This window comes from Danio aesculapii, chromosome 5 (genome assembly GCF_903798145.1).
Source record: "Danio aesculapii chromosome 5, fDanAes4.1, whole genome shotgun sequence".
NCBI classification, from domain to species: Eukaryota; Metazoa; Chordata; class Actinopteri; order Cypriniformes; family Danionidae; genus Danio; species Danio aesculapii.
The window spans coordinates 54,974,548-54,992,506 of record NC_079439.1 but is presented as its reverse complement, the minus strand read 5'-3'; the positions used below and the strand labels follow the sequence as shown (position 1 = coordinate 54,992,506).

The following is a 17,959-nucleotide window of genomic DNA, read 5'->3' as shown; positions in this document are numbered from 1 at the left end:
AACTTTGCATCCATTAAAGAAAATGTTTTTTATTAATAACAAGATTGACAGTAGTGCTTGCAAATTTGTGCAGTTTATGCAAAGTTAATCTAATACGTTTGACAGCAACAGTCTCTACTGCAAAATATCATATTTGTGGAATGTAGCAGGTGTTACAATGGCTTTGGTGCTCAATTTCTGAAACTCATTAATCAAACAGATGTCTGAGATGAGATTGTTGACGCTATTACCTGTTGGCCGGACACTGTGGTGTAGTCCAAAGAAGGGTTTTTTAACAACAGACGAATCTCTCGCCGGTGCTCCATTATGTCCAACAAAACACTCTCAATCTTCTCTTTTGTTTTCTGAATCACTGGGAAATCGGTCAGATCCACAAACATTTCTGTCTTATTGCCTGTCCTAAAAGTAAATGTATCAAAAATATCCAGGCAGAATGAATGTATGAAAGAAATGAATGAATATACATACACGCATTCATACATACAGAAACACATCCATGCTTTTTACCATTTGCCAGCAAGAAGTTTTAATAACATTTTTTAAATAATACAAATTCAGTATGATCACATGTTCATGTCAATGTCAGGATTCTGCTATTTTGGTCTAGTTAATACTTGTTTTGGAGTCCAGACACTTGTCATTCTTGCCTTGTACGTTGAGCTCGGCTCGAGTTTTCTTGGGGTTGTCAAAGCACGTGGCCTAGTGTTTACATTGTGGCCGCATGCTTTAGTGTTGTGTTTCATGTGAACACGCAGCCAATGGGTTCTTTCATTGGCTGCATGTTCTAGTTCTGTTTTACGTGAGCACATGGCTTGTGTCGTTTCTTTGTGTCATGTGCTCTCTGTTGATTGTCTAGTCCCACCCTCCTTGTTAACCCATTATTAGTTTATCATGTTCACCAATTTGTTTGTCAGTTTGCACTTGTTTATAGCTTCCTCTTGTATGCTATCCTGTGCTGGTTCGTCATCGTTTATTGCCTTGCCCTGTCGTCTCCAGCCCTGCTCTTTACTGCCAACCCAGTATAGTTTGTTTTTGTCGTTTTGCTAATGTTTTCCCCCTCTGGGTTGTTTTTGTTGCGTTGTTTTTTTATTTTTATAATTAATAAACACCCATTTAGTTCTGCATTTAAGTCCTCACTCCTTTCACTACAACAATCGTGACAGTCAAAGGCATGCTTTATCCTTTTTTTATAAATATCATGTTACACTAAATAATGATGGAATGTTATTTTACCCACATTTTTCATAAGCTATTTGAAACACAAAAGAATACACTTTACTTACAATATGAGTTCAATGTGAATTCTCCATTTATAAAATTAAAAACTTTAATTTGATGCAGACATGTTTGGTACACATGCACAAAAAACTATATTGTTTTAATTATCTTGCTTTATAATTTATTGCAAAAGACAAAATTCTTAGCCATCCTGTAAAATGTGTATTCTTTTTCAAATATAAGTGATCTTTTACAAAGCATAAACATTTTTAATAGTATATTTTTATTCTGGAGAAAGTAATTTCTTTTTGTTCTAAATTTTTAACAATTAATTTGAATTCATTTGTATTATTTACCACTGTTGTCCAATGACTTGCCTATTAACCCTAACTTGCTTAGTAAGCCTAATTAAGCTAGTTAAAGCTTTAAATTGCACTTTAAACTGAATACTAGTACACTACCTGGCAAAAGTCTTGTCATTGATCTCAGTTGTAAGAGCAACAAATAATAACTTGACTTCTAGTTGATCATTTGGAAAAGTGGCAGAGGGTAGATTTTTCAAATGAATCGTCTGTTGATCTGCATGCCAATCATCACAAATACAGCAGAAGACCTATTGGAACCCGCTTGAACCCAAGATTCTCATAGAAATTAGTCAAGTTTGGTGAAGGAAAAATTATGGTTTAGGGTTACATTCAGTATGGGGGCATGCGAGAGATCTGCAGAATGAATGGCAACATCAACAGCCTGAGGTATCAAGACATTTGTGCTGCCCATTACATTACAACCCACAGGAGAGGGCAAATTATTCAGCAGGATAGCACTCCTTCTCATAATTCAGCCTCCACACCAAAGTTCCTGAAAGTGAAGAAGGTCAAGATACTCCAGGATTGGCCAGCCCAGTCACCAGAGATGAACATTATTGAGCATGTCTGGGGTAAGATGAAGGAGGAGGCATTAAAGATGAATTCAAAGAATCTTGATGAACTCTGGGAGTCCTGCAAGAGCGCTTTCTTTGCCATTCCAGATGACATTATTAATAAGATATTTGATTCAGTGCAGAGATGTATGGATGCAGTCCTCCAAGCTCATGGGAGTCATACACAATATTCATTCTTTTTCCACTGCACCATGACTTTATATTCTATACTGTACATTATTACTGTTAAGTGACCAGACTGTCTAAGCAAAGTCAGACCTTACAGTCCTTATGAAATAATTCAAAATCAAGGCATGAACATATTTTATTTTGGTAAAATAAGCGTAATCTAGAGGCCTTTGCCTTTCATATAAGACACTTCTGATACCAAATGATCAACTACAGGTCAAGTTATTATTTGTTCTTCCTAAAACTTGCATAAGCGACAAGACTTTTGTGTATAGGTAGTGTACCTTATACACTAGAAAATCTAGTAAAATATTACGTACTATCATCATGGCAAAGACAAAAGAATTTAGTTGGTGGAAATGAGCTTTATCTATTACATTTAAAACTGTGATGAAAAAAAGCTTCTCTCCATTAAACAGCACTTAGGAGGGATTTCACAAGAGGCCTAATAATTTTGTCTCTAGCTATATCAATTTAAAATGAACAAGTTAAGGTGAATACTTATGAAGCTGTCAAAAGAATGAACTTACTTTGCAGCTTTCTCATTCAGCAGTTTCAAGAAGTTGTGGGCAGGGCTTAAAAGCTGAGGCGTGTCCAGCAGAAGTGTCTTTAGAAGGAGAGAGCTGAGCTGTGATTGGATGGCAGGCATGAGTGCTTGAAGTTCAACATTCAGGCGAGAGAGAGAGCTAATGATGAGGTAAAATTCCTGAGTAGAGCACTGGAAAAACAGAAAGGTCAAAACAAAGTTTTTAAAATGAAAAGCATGCAGGCTGGATATTAACAGTTTAGTAAAGCACACATTGTGCTTCTCATGAAAGAGTTATAATTATATATCATCTAATTTCCTTTCCAGTTTAACTCTGCAAAAATTATGACAGGTTGTCAGTATTGTAAATGTCCATCTTTACATAAATTTAAATGTGTGAATTTAAATAATCTATCCTTTGTGTTTCAGGTTTCAATGAACTGTAAAATGAATGGAAAGCTGTGCCTTATTTACATTTATACAAAAGTTGGTTATACAAAAGTTGTCTGGTTCTCGAATCTGATTGGCTGATAGCCGTGCAATATTCTGCAATATCAGCACTCGTACAGCCTCTTTTCTCTTGTGTATTAGTCTGCCGAAATAGTGACAGCAGATCAATAAACTCACTACAGTTTGACAAATATTGCATCTGCTGTACAACATAATGTACTTTTGAGGCTTTTTAGGCGAGGATGTAGTTGTTTAGATTGCAACTATGCAGCTTATTTATAAGGACAGTGCCTATTTTAAATATTTATAATTTTGGAGAGACAGTGAGTCGGCGGCCATTAGTCTGTCATTAAGCAGAGCAAATCCTGTTGACGTTGTCCATCCACAAGATGGCAACAGAGACCACATAAGCCCTCAGAGGAGAAAAACTGTGTAATTTTTAACTACAGTTGATCAAATCATTATTAAACAGGTAGGTGGCATTCTAAGTCGATCTCTCTCTTTTGTATGTTGTAGAGCCATATTTATACCATAGTAATTGTAGTGTATTGAGTGTAAGATGGAAATGATTGTATTTTCTGTTGGCCACTCTTTGTATAACCCTGAGTCATCTGTTTGTTTCTAATGAGTCTCCTGTTTTCATTACTGCATACTAGTTCAGTAAAAAGAAAGAAAAGAAATGCTTGCATGTGTTTAGCATTTTTTCCTTATCGCAAACCCAACAGTAATCTGGTAGTGTTTGCGTTGCTTTGGCTTTTTCGGGGTTAATTATTGTGATATCCCGATTGCAACGGAGAAATACTGGGAAATGTCTAGACTGATGTCATTTCATGGCATTCAGCCTTAAATTCTTAAGATGTGAGCAAAATCACCTGTTTTGTCATCACTTTAGACATTACGCTAGAGAATCATTCAAACACTAGCTCTAATGTGATGTTTGTGAAGTAGCAACGGTTTCTGCTGTTCTGACATCAGCTGTAAATGTGAATTAACAGCAGAAGAAAGTAGTTCCTCATAAAAAAGGATTTTAAGAGTCTCTGTGTTTGATTTTCTTTTTTGTATACACGATTATGTCATCGAACTGTTGTATAAACGCAATATTACACTCGTAGCAGTGCGATATGGCACTATATTGTCACTGGTAGGGCCACTAAGGCACGCACACCTCCCACCAGTGCCGACATACAGCCGTATTGCACTCCTACTTGTGTGATATTGCTCATTTATGATGTTAATTTAAAATAATCTAAAATGTCATCCACAGTAAAAATGTACTATGGAATGACAATGGCTTGACTTTACCAAGACAACATAACTTGTCATAAACCAGTCATAAACATGATTGTCACGAGGCCCTTATAACTGTGTCATAAAGATTTTTATGATCACATTTTCAGTGGAACAAACTGTATTTGTCAATAAAAGGTCTCATTAAAAGTGTCATTACGCTGTCAAATATTTTTAAAGATATTTTTTAATATTTAATTACATGTTAATGGAAAATTTAGATTGTACCACTGTAGAGATTAAAAAGTATATTCATGATGCTGTCGTAAAATTCATGACATATTTTACATATTATTATTTTTTTAACCAAGCAGAAATTCAAACTGTTACCTAAATGACGTTTGACGGTTTCCAAATTAGCAAAATAAATGACCAAACTACCAAAAAATACTTGCCATGAGTATAACCGCATTCACCATCAGGAGGTGGTATAATTACTCTTGTAAGAGAATTTTGCTTTCGCAATCCAAACTAATTAATGTACTCCAACATCAATGGCCAAAAGCTCCGCCCCTTCCGCTACTTAATCAAAGCTGCGGCCGTTGAGTGCGTGAAGTGTCCAACAGTCCACACTTCATTTTAAAGGTCAAATAGGTGCATCATACGGGTATTTAAAGTGCACTGATTCTTTTTAGAGTTTTCAATGTGAATTCAATTCAATTCAATTCACCTTTCTATAGCCTGTAGACTGTGCCAAAGCAGCTTCACATAGATGATCATAGTAAACTGAAACAGTGTCAGTCCAGTTTTCAGATTTTAAATTCAGTTCAGTTTAGCTCAGTTCAGTGTGGTTTAATAATCACTACTGAGAGTCCAAACACAGAAGACCATCGAAATGCACAGCTCTACAGATCCCGAACCATGCAAGCCAGTGGCTTAAGTGAAGAATTAAAAAACCACGAGAGAAACCAGGCTCAGTTGGGCACAACCATTTCTTCTATGGCCAAACGTCTTGTGCAGAGCTGCAGTCTAGGCGCTGGACGTCAGCAAGACTCGTCTGTCCCCGGAGCGTCACAGGAATCAGTCTCATGCTCTCCACTCCTCCATGACCACCACAGCAGCTGCTCAATGTGAATTCACTACTTCACACAAAATGCCGTAGAATAGTGCATAAGTATGCAATTTGGGACACACCTTCATTCACATTTATGATTATAAAGTTTTAATGACAGTCTCATGAACACCAAGTAAAGTGATGCCAAACATTTTAAAGGCTAAGAAGAATGAACTCCCATTTTGTTCTGCTTTACTTCGATATGCATTGACAATTACACACACAAAATAACTATCGATTACCCCAAGAAATAATAATGCTAAGTTGTAACTTTGCGTGGAGCATCATTAATCATTATACGTCAACGCCTGTGTATGCAATCTGTAATTTCCATAATTTGATGAGAGAAAGCACCAAGAAGCCAATTAAATCTCTGCTTGATCTTGTGTGTGTTTATAAACATCAAGCCCTTTTCCCAAAGGCTCCGCGTTAGTCATTCCTGCTAACATTACATTATAATAAGGCAACGCATATCCACTCTCTATGCTGATTAAAACTGTGTGGAAGTTCCCTGTAGACCTATGCAAATGCTCTCTGGCCCGTATTACTGTCTATACGTTTCATTTATGATGGAAGTGTTACGGCTGATACTGTACGTAATAAATCTACAAAAGTTTTTAAATACTAAGGAACGGTGCTTTGTTTTGAAGGTCTTTACTGAGAAGAACCATTACTTTGGATAAACAAAACCTATAATATTCACTGACGACCTTTTTCTTTCGTGACAAGATAACAGGGCCGAAGGGGGTCCAGTTCGGGGACCACATGATTTCATCTCTGTTATTCACAGACAATGTTGTTCTGTTGGCTTCATCGAACATGGACCTTCAGCATGCACTGGGGTGGTTTGCTGCCGAGTGTGACGCGGCTGGGATGAGAATCAGCACAAGTCCGAGGCCATGGTGTTCCACCGTAAAAAGATGGTTTGCCATCTCCAGGTTGGATGAAAGGATTTGGATATACAGTATTATAACTAACAGCAGACAATGAATATTAAGTCTCACTCAGTAAGTTATCATCTACCAACATTAAAGTAAATATTTAGATAGTAAACATTTTCAGATCTTTAGGAAAAGACTTGTGTTTGTTTCAGAAATTAAACTTTTTTTGGAGGGTAGGGGTCTGAAAAATGAAGGACAATAAGATATCAAAAACAGGCAGGTGAGTCAGGGTTAATGAGGACATTCTTAGTCTCCACACATGCTACAAAACAATAATCATTCCCATTCCTGCTCCCACACTTGCCATTATGCTAATAGAGCCATTTAACAGAAACACACCATTAAGCACCTTCCCTTCAACCTCCTGCCTGATTCCAGAAACAAATGAAATGATGTTTGAAAAAAAAAAAAACTCAAGAAATATAGAACTTTTCATCAGTTAAAATCAATTCTGGCCTTGAGAGGTTTCATTTCTCAGACAGAGCTCGCAGAGACTTTTGCTTTTGTGTGGGATAAAATATTAAGTTTTTCTTTAACTAAAACCGATTTTGAATTGCAAATATTCTTTCTGGTAGACTTGAGTAGTAAGATTGATTAATTTAGTCCAAAAGGATTTACTTTTTTGTGGTAGATACTGCAAAGTCCTCTCTCGAGGTCGGGTAGACGAGTTAGCAAAGACTGGATGGAGGGAAGGACACTGGATTCAGAAGACAATATTTCTGCCACTGCCTCTTGTCGAGCTTGAATATCACTGAGAGAAAGAGAGAGGTACAGTAGATTAAACAAAAAATTAAACATTTAAAACAATCACAATTTTAGGTGCAAGTCAACAGATGTTTCACAAATAATCAAGCAGGGGTGTGAATTGACGATGCATTGACGATGCTTTACATACACAATTAGATTTTTGCATTGACGATGCTTTACATACACAATTAGATTTTTTTCTTCACAACACAAGAATTTTTTTAATCAAAATCTATAAATATATTAATATTAATACAATAATACAATTGTGTCCTTTAATACAAGCAGTAAGATACATGAACTGTGCCTATAATTTGATCTGCTCAAAGAAAACACTTTTTTTGAATGTATCAACAAAACTCCAATACATGCACAGAAGACACATGAGCATTTATAGCTAACAAACTAATGTAAAATTATCCCGCTTGCTTTTTGGGTGCTGTTAAGCGAGGTCTTACACCCCTAGGATTGGTCATTGTCTTCACCTGCTCAACAGAAAGGGCTGCAATTGGCTTTAGCAATGAAATCGCAGTTCACCGATGAGTGACGTGGGAAGAACAGCCACGGTTACAGTCTATATGCGCATAATACGCGGTTATCAAAGGTAATCCATAATAGACACAAGGGAGAAAACTCGCACCTCAGGTACGCTTGTGGCTGGATCTGCAAGTATCGCTTTAACAGCCAAGAGGAGAGGAAAAGTCACCTCACGAACTGGAACATGCCAACGGGTCAAATATCCAAAGTGAGAGAGAGGCAGAGATGGAGATTTACAGCATTTCTCCCTAATAGAGAAATAGACCTTTTTCACATGACGTCACGCGATGTCCGGTTTCACTCCACGCAGTGTATCGTTACTTCCGCCTACACAGAATTCCCCATAGAGTACTAACCCAGTCAGCTGTATATTTACTACAGATATGGTTAGACTGTGACTACGACTGTTTTCTGTTGTCTGCATTCAAGGTGAGACATCAGACATCTAAAAAAAACTTACAGATCATCCAGATTTCTGCTTGAACCAAGAAATTGGGAATTTAAACAGAGTGTATTGCTTTGTGTTGCTAGCTTTACAGCAGATGAAGTTGATATGTACTTGTCAGCATTTGTCAAATAAAAATTTTGTTTATTTTACACGGTGATGTTTACACGGTTTGTGATGTTTACACGGGTGCTGAACATTTTTTTATGTCAAATTTAGTTGTATTATTTTTTGTGTACTGAAGAATAAGTAATAAATAATCTGTGGGTTTTTTTACTGTGGTTGTTTACAGTGGATAGCTGATTCTTGAACACATTCATATTATTCACAATCTCACTTTTCTGACATTTTATTACTATAGAGCTATTTTATTTAAGAACATAAAGCATTTGTTTATTTAATATTCATATTAAATGAAATACAATAACAATGTAGTATGTGATTTAATAATTAAACGAAATCATTATAAAAATGTACAATTGCAAAAATAACACCAAGACGACAACATTATAATTCAGTACTATTAGATTTTTATTTTTATCTACCGAATTTATTTGTAACATTATTAATTAAAAGGTAGTACAGATATCAAATTAATTCCACCCAAAAGGTGGTAGTAGGACAACATTTATTCATTCAAATGGAGAAACTGAACAAAACATTAATAGATCAGTAAATAGCAAATTATGAAACTTGTTGCATTTATAGTTATACCAGGTGAGGTAACATAAGAAGATTTAATAAAGTATTTTACTCATGCTGGAACATTTACATAGAATATAAATTTATAAATTTATATTTAGAGCGGAATTAAAGTATAAATAAATTCATTAATGAGGAAATAAACTGAATTAATAAGTGAAAAAGTTGCAAACATATGCTTTCCTTGATAAACAAAATTTATTCCTATTCTTAATAACTTAAAGAATCATTTTCAAACTCAGAAAGCAGTTTAGTATTGAAAGAGAAACGTTTGGACACATGCCCAATACTTTAATTGTCTTAAATCACAACGTGCAATGTTAATATTTTTATTTGTAAATTTTCTAGAGAAGATTTTTCTCCTATTCATTCAAAGGTAAACCGGAACTAAAAATAACTGCATAACGATAAAGGGAAGTGAAGGGATGTCATTGTGAAAAGGGTCTATAGCGGCTCGTGTGCCTTCTTTAGTGTCAATGAAAGACTTTCCAGCAAACTCACAAGCAGTTGAATTGTGCATAATTATCTATTTTAATTTTAAGTAGTAGGAGGATTTTATTTACTCACTCTCGCCTCCTTCGCCATAGTATTATGATCTATCTTTGCCAGGTTATGATCTATTATTGAACCGATATCGAATTGTCCCCATCTGCATTGTGGTGCACCGAAGAAACAATGAATTTTGACACCCCATCATCAAGTGTGTATCACAAAAAGACATTTCTGCATTACTACACTGATATACTTAATGAAATATTGTTTAAAAAAGGCTGTAAATGACAAAAAATAAACAGTAATAAATTTACTGTGACAGCATTCCATGTCATTATTTAAACTGGTTTCGTAAAAGCACATATTGAGCATGTTTGCATATATTGTTAAAGAGGTCATGAACGGAGATGTCAAAATTCCCTTCCTTTGATCTTTTGATATCTTGTACTACAAACGAAATCCTGGAAGTTTCAGAACTCAAAACTTTTTCATAAGTCTAAAACAGCTTACACTGAAGTCAGTTGGTCAAAATGACAAGGCTGTGAAAAGTGCCACATGTTTACAGTGTGTTTAAGCTCCGCCTCCACACAGCAGACAGTCAACTGCTTCTACATTACTGCTTGTTTAGCTCCGCCTATTGAATCCACACTGCAATAGTGAAGAGAATGCCGTGTGGAAAAACCTTTGCATTGCCTTCCTTCAGATCCCAACATTAGTAAGGAGTTAACAGACCTTTTTTTAAATGATGTTTCATTGTCCACTTCATTTTATTGCTCATTTCTTTACAAACAAGACATCAATTCTGCTCTTATGCTTAAGTCAATGCAGCAACAAAGTGGACTTTGGAGGGCGCAATGAAATAAAGACACTTCACTCCTTACAGGACTTCAAGTTCTAATCAGCAGCAAACCTTTAACTTAATAAATAGTTGTTAATAAACAGTTGTAGTTAAATACACGAATGGAGCACAACCGTGCAAAAGAACTCAGATAAGCTAGGAAGAAACAAAGTTTGAAAGAATAAATTACACGGTTGTTTTCAGTGACAGGCTTCAGCCACTGTTTAAACTCGTCTTTCTCCAACCAGGAGTACGCAAATTTACATTTTCCCTATATGCCGTCTGTTTTGCTCTATGGTTTCGCCACATGTGGAGAGCGTCACATCACCTTCCCGCGTTTGTCACAAATTACATGACATTACCCGGATGGAGGAGCTTGGACGGACGCAGCTAATATTATAAGAAAAATAAATATATTTATGCTTTTTTGGAGTCAAAAACACGATTAAGACTTTTTAATACCTTTTAAGTGCCTTAATTTTCTCATAATTGATTAATCAAATTTTAATACTTTTTAAGTCCCTGCGGACACCCTGTATTTTGTGATTCTCAATTATGTTTTGATTCTCTGCTCTGTTGACTTTTGTTGTTGAAAATTCAACTCAACATTTTAACAAAATAGACTTTTATTGACATTTAGTTGTTTGAAATACAATGTAATATATAAGAAATATTATATAGAGAAATAAAGAAGTAAAATAACAGAAAATGTACTGGCAGTTTACTACAATGCTTCTGTAGCATCATATACAACACCGACCCAGACAATATAGCACTTTAAACTATTAAATATGTTCATAAAAGTCATTTTTCAAACTTTTCAAGGTTGATAGTAATTGGAAGAAAGATCAACGTCCCATAATGCAAGTATAAATAAATAGGGGAAAAGTATATATGGAAACCCGCTAATTTATGGATATTTTTTACTACAGTGTCGGGAGTGTGAAAGTTTTTTCACTCTTCTTAGCAGAGAATCTGCACTTTTTGATTGAATCTAAAAAAAGCTTACTTCACTTAACAAAACTGTTAAAATCTGCATAAATTAAATATCACATGTAAGACAGTGATTGTATGCTGATACTCAAGCAAAACATTGCACTTTTTTTTAATTACAAAGAAATTTGTGAGGTTAGTAAAATGTTTTAAGATAATATTCCCTGTATGACACAGCATATACTGGCATTTTCATGGAAATGGGCAGTTAATCAGGGGCGCCTCCAAGGGGTGGCCAGGGGTGGCCATGGATAAAAGCCACTAAATTATTGTGGATTGATTGGTGCCACTAACATAGCTGATTCAATAAATAATGCTGTACAATAAAAGTATGTGAAAAATAACTAAAATTATATATATGTAAAGTGTTTTTTAACTAAATATTGTTTTTTTTTTTTTTTAATTTATTAATTTTTTTAGCAAAAAATTGCAATTTTTCAATAGTATTTAATTAAATGAATTAAAACCACATTTTTACATTTACCAGAAACAAAAATACAACACCACTCTGAATTCATATTTTTTTTGTGTGTGCCACCCCAAGATTTGGTGCGGCTGCTTCTGGCCACCCCTAAGAATTTTCTGGGGGCGCCACTGCAGTTAATGCCACGATATTCTACTGTACATCTCAAATCAAGAATGCTCCCAAATATGCCTGTTAAAATGTTTGGCTGGAAAATATGTGGATTAAGATTAAATTATTGTTACATGGAATCAAACATAATCGGATCTTTCCAAAGCATGCATTACGTCACGCGCAGATCCCAAACAAACCTTGCGCCCTTTAAAACGCATAAAACGATGGCATCTGATTGACAATACCTTGCCAGTGTAATTCTGGGGAATGAAAACATAAATACTGTATCTGAGTAATAACTAAAAAAAAGGAAGAAATCTTAGATTAAAAATTTTAACAGCAGTTTCTCTTTTTTGGTCTATGCAACATCCATGGGGGATTTTTTTTTTCAATCCAGACAGAGCAGAATTGTAATCCTGGCAGCGGCTGAGAAGAGGGGTGCAAAGTTCCTCCATTTGCAAAATAATCTAGGACTTGGATTAACCTAGTGAGTTTATGAACTCGCTATTATCTGTGGTGGTGCAAGGGAAGCAAGGTTATTTTAGTAAATGAAAACTATTGGTCAAAAAACTTAAGAATAAATTGAAAACTAAATTAAACAGTCTAAAACTACAGTCACTGAAAAACTAGTTGAAATAAAATATTTAGAAATTTTAATAATTTTCATGAGTAATAATCCCTCATTCTGTGTAAGACTAATTTTTTCTTTTAGGCAAAATAAACTCTAATAAACTAATTATAAAATAAACTAATGGCTCTTTTACACATCAGTCAAGCACACAACCATATTTTCTGTATAGACATAAAACATGCTCTATCTTTTCTCCATATGCCAAAATAATGTAAACTAGGCATGTTTAACCACAAATATGATCTTTTAATATGAAAAAGTTTGTCTGAATTCTCTAAAAAATATCACTTTGATTAATTTAAGACGCATTTGCACAGTTTTCAGTTCAGTGTCTTTTCAAAAAAAATATGCAAACATTAAACTTTTCTCTAGTTGACATTGGATGTAGACGTCTGTATTCTTGACCCAGCCAAATATCATGCAACATGGAATTAATTTTCCGTATAGAATTCAGTAATGATTGGAACCCTGGTGTAGTTTCAACAGGAGCAGGAGGTCAAACAAACAACCATCCTGTTCCCGACGTCCTTTCAGAAAAGCATATCTGCGCTTTAAACTAGATTTATCTTTCAGCCTGGCTCTGCACCAGCTTCCCCTGACTGAGAGCGCATGGTCGTGAGCTGTGGAGGATCTTCATTGGTAGGTACCTTCACAGGTAGGACTGCATCCACATACTGCACAGATGGACCATGCTTCATGCATTTCCTTCAAGTGTCTGTGCAAAATAGCCATCAGACAAAACAGGCAGGTTGTCAATAATGCACAACAAAGTGTGGATGCTGTGGCCTTGAAGGGCATTCAACTTAGAATTTTAAATGACAGATGTCGTATTTACGTTTTTCTCTCTGACACTTTTTTTCCTATTGTGATGACAGAGAAATGTTAAAAGTAATGATGGTGTTTATAATTATGAACAAAAAATATTGTACAACCTAGGGATGGGGGCTATTGCAAAAAAAAATTATGACAATATCATGTTTCATATTATTCAATATCTATAATAATTGAATATTTTTTTAACAATACATTTAGGAATATTAGGTTTTTTTGTTATTTAACCACTTTATTTTAATTTTAAGGCAAATAAAAAAAAATTTAATAATCAAAAACAAAAATATTTAAACAGAATATCTGACCTCTTTATAATAAAATAAAAGTGTTAAAGAGACTCTTAAACTTGATAAACAAAATGTTACAATGTGTGTGCAATGGTAAAGGTAGATCAACATCTCTAAGGTGTCAATAATAATTATACAGTAAACCTCAAACTCTTTAAACAACAAATTATGATAATCAAATCTGAGCTTTCAAGTAAAGGAACAAGCCATCATTATTCAAATGCATACTGCAACATCACAAAGCGTGAAGTTGAATGACTATATTACCCCCTATGCAAAAACCAAAATCTTTCAGATGGGGTGCTAGTAGCTGGGATGTACAAGAAAAGAAACCAAAAAGCCACTCTGGCGACATCCTTACATCCTTTTTTTATTTACAATATCCTCACTACTGCTATATGGCACTCCTTTTCGCATATGTTGTTATTCTGACTCGAAGTGACAAGTGCGAGCATGTGGTTTCCTTCACCATTTTCTATTCGCTTTGCGCTCTCGCTCCCCTGGCATCTGACATAACTAGGCGACCATCAACCATTTTCTCAAAGAATAACAAACGGACAAACCATTGCTGAAGCTCTTATACAAGTTTATGGAGAAGAGTAAAAAGCACTGCAGTGTTTGAATGCGCCGTGTTTGTGGTAATTAGTCTACCGTTATTACTGAAATGTGTATATTCCATACAAAGTGTTAGGCAGATTGATTAGTTCTAGTCACATGAAACGTGGTGCGCACGCAGCAATCGGAAAAGTTCAGATGTTTTTTAACTAGTTGTAGCAGGAAAATGCACGCGTATCACATGTGCGCTGCTTGCACATCATGCAAGTCGCGCGCCTCTATTGGAAATGACAAACTTACACCCTAAGCTTATTGACATTCCTTCCAAGGTGCACGCTCAGCAGCCATATTTTAATATAAATATAGCCTTCATACCGAAACGCCGTACTGAGCTTTTTTTTTTTAATCGCTATTGACGATAACGATGTCATAAATGGTGTTCAGTCAATAAATATCAATACTGATTTTAACGCCCAGCCCTAGTACAACCTATATTTTCAATTGTTATCTCTCTCTTTTAGTATAGCAGCTGGTGAAAATGTAAATGTAAGATTAAGGAAACAAGATATATTAAATATAGAGAGAATGGTCCGGTTGGGAAGAAAACTGATCTTAATGAACAAAGTGTGAATAAAAAGCCAGATCAGCCATATCATATCAGATCGGAATAAAAACTGGGACTGCAAAAGACTGAATGTATTCAGTTAGCTCTGCTAAATTATTAAGACCAATACACACCAAACAACTAGCGCAGAAGAAACCCAACTGCAGTATCTGTTTTCTTGTTCATAAGAAGAAACCAGAACTTCTGACGAGTGTGTGTAAAGCGTAAACAAAGCAGAATTCAGTAACTTTATCACAGTGAGTGTCATTCACCATGGAGGAATTCACTACTGCAAATATGTCTGATAATCTAATAATCCACATTGTTTACCAATATTTGAGAAATATAGCAAAATTATAGCCGGCCTCTTTATGTTGCTTTAAGGCTTGAATTGTTTGAAGACTTTCTACATCACTTTACTACGTCACACTCGTGTTCTGATTCGTTGCTGAATAACAAATCAGAGTGCTCTCTTCAGCCGACAACCAACACCCATTTGACTTGCTGAATTAGGCCGACGAGCTCCGGCATTAACCTGGCTTTCACACGGCAAAGTTTCTAATCGGACCAAGATAGTTAAAACAAGTAAACTCTACTCACATTAGTCAGATTTTCAGGGTGAAGTCCCACTGATTCTGCTCAGCTGTCACGTCGGTATTTTAATTTATGATGATAAGCAATAAGACACAATAAGACATGAAAAGGTGCCCTTTAATTTTGTAAGGTAAGACTTTCTCATACATGGTCACACTTTGGTTGTCAAGTTTTGTAAAAATCTATCTTTTGAATCAATCAATCTATTAAAAAAAAAACATTGGCCAGAATTATGCATTATAGGGTTAAATTATAGAGAAAAATAACAGATGAACCGAGACTGCAGTCAGATCATGAAGCAGATCAATGTTGATCTTTCTTTTGAGGTATCAGTGCAGAAATGAACAAAACAATAGGCCTAATATTAAATATTATAAGATTAAAATTTGTAAAAGTTATCAAATGGTAATTTTGGTCAATTTTTCCTAACAGATAAACAGCACTTAGTAAAGTTTCAGCATGCTTATACTTTTTCTCTTCATATGGCCATATATATGGCAATTACATATCCATAATACCATAATACACTGTGATATAGCCTGGTTCTTTGGATCGTTTTGCTTTCTCACTGCAATCGATCCGCTCCAGAGTCCGTTTCAATCGAGCCAAAACCACCTCATTCAGGCGACCTCAGACCGATTGATTTGGCGCAGATTTGAGCGCGATGGCTGGATTCACATATGCCAAATGAAATGCTCTAAATGGGCAAACGAGACAGGTTCCGAAAACAAATGTCTAGGTGTGAAAGCACCCTAAGTAAACCATTAATAAAATGAACTAAAAGTAAACAGAAATTTACAGTAAACTTAAAACTAGTAATGAAATAAACTAATTTTAAAAATGGAAAACTGTAACAGGCTCGATGGAAAATCTGGGCACATCACTTCTGTTAGAATCTGCAAACAATAAGCATTTTCTATGCTAGCATCCAAATCACAGCAGTTACATGATAATGAAATGAAATAATGACTCACATGACAGACTTGAGCGGCTGGCTCACCCACTTTCTCAACAGTCTCTTCCCAAATGGAGTCTGAGTGTGATCCAGAACCCAGAGCAGACTGCCTTTCACTGAACCTGTGGTCTGGCAGCACAGAAAAGTGAGCCATCATAAAACACAAACAAGCATAACAGATAATGGATACATCACTTGGTTTACAATACTCAAATGACCGTGTTATTCTCCAGACGGCCTCTGAGGGGGAGAATGTCATAATTTAAACTATTATTCCATTATGTTTATTATGAAACTACATAATAGAAGTGAAGCTGAGACGTGATGTTATGATATTAAGACCCGAATTAAGGTTATATTTATTTACAGATCTGTAGCATTTTATTGTGCTTTTTTTTTTGTAATGGATGGTCTATCGCTGTAAGCAAACAATTTGTTTGCTAACGCAAACCTGATGTGTAATCATTAGAGGTGTGAACCTACACTGGTCTCACTGTTTGGTTTGGTTCGGTTAGGATTATCATGCCATTGATTCAGTTCAATTCGATATCTGGTGCATCACGGTGCATTGACGATGCTGTCCATACAAAATTTTATATTTAACTTCACAGGCGCTGTTCACAGATGAGTGACACTGACAAACGGCAGCGGCACAGTGTTGCCAGATTGGGCGGTTTTTAATTTGATTGTGTGGGTAAAAAAAAGACAGTCGGGTAGAGAAAATTTGGGCGGTTTTGAAACAGCATGCCCCCCAGACACTACCGCCCCACCCCCACCCTCCCTTAAAGCATAAATAGCCCTCAATTTACATTAGGTCACAAAATTGGATGAAGTTGAGTTAATAAAGCATTTACTAACATACATAGTAACCATTACTATATGCCTGAATAATAAGATATATAAACGTTGATTTGAATAGTTTTTTAATCATTCACTAACTCATTCTGAATGATCTTAAAAATCAACCAACTATGCTTAAATAACTGGTCTGTAAATAATGCAATACTTAATTTTGTAATGAAAAATAAATCATTGACAAAGTATGAAAGTAGAGTTATTAAGCTTTGTATTTGCAGTTACAAATTACTTACTAACGTTTATTAATGTAGAGTTAATGCTTAACAGATAATGAATTTGTAAAAAATGAAAGGGCTCTTGTTCACCTTAATTTTGTCTCAAATAATTTAGCTAAAAATCAAGACAAAATCGTGTATCGTGAGATTAGCAACGTGAATCGAATCTCATCATGAGTCAGGTGAATCGTTTAATCCAGTTTAAAAAAACACTATAGTATTTACTATAAATTACAAAAGTTTTTTTTTTTCCATGTGAAACTTGCCCTTTAACAAAATTCAGTCAAAAGTATTCTCTAGAAAATACTGAGGGACTCAGCGTGAGATTGGACTATCTGTAAACAATGCATCTGTTGTGTATATTATTGAATCATCCATGTTTTTCCCAGTTTAACTAACCTGGTTGCACAAAATCTCCAGGTTCTTCATAGTAGCAGCACTGAGCAGCATATAGTCAGAATCACTCGATAGCCGGTTAAATGAGCTGCAAAAAAAGTGCTTTACATAAGAACGG

At 35.3% G+C, this 17,959-nt stretch overlaps 1 protein-coding gene across 1 annotated transcript in view; it reads right to left on the bottom strand.

Moving 5' to 3' along the window:
- Positions 1–17,959, bottom strand: part of LOC130229603 (DNA mismatch repair protein Msh3-like) — a 160,911-nt gene that overhangs the window by 92,011 nt on the left and 50,941 nt on the right. Inside the window, 5 exon segments of the mRNA XM_056458491.1 lie at positions 231–399; positions 2,857–3,044; positions 7,203–7,335; positions 16,392–16,501; positions 17,845–17,929. Of these exon segments, the coding sequence (XP_056314466.1) occupies positions 231–399; positions 2,857–3,044; positions 7,203–7,335; positions 16,392–16,501; positions 17,845–17,929 (685 nt within the window).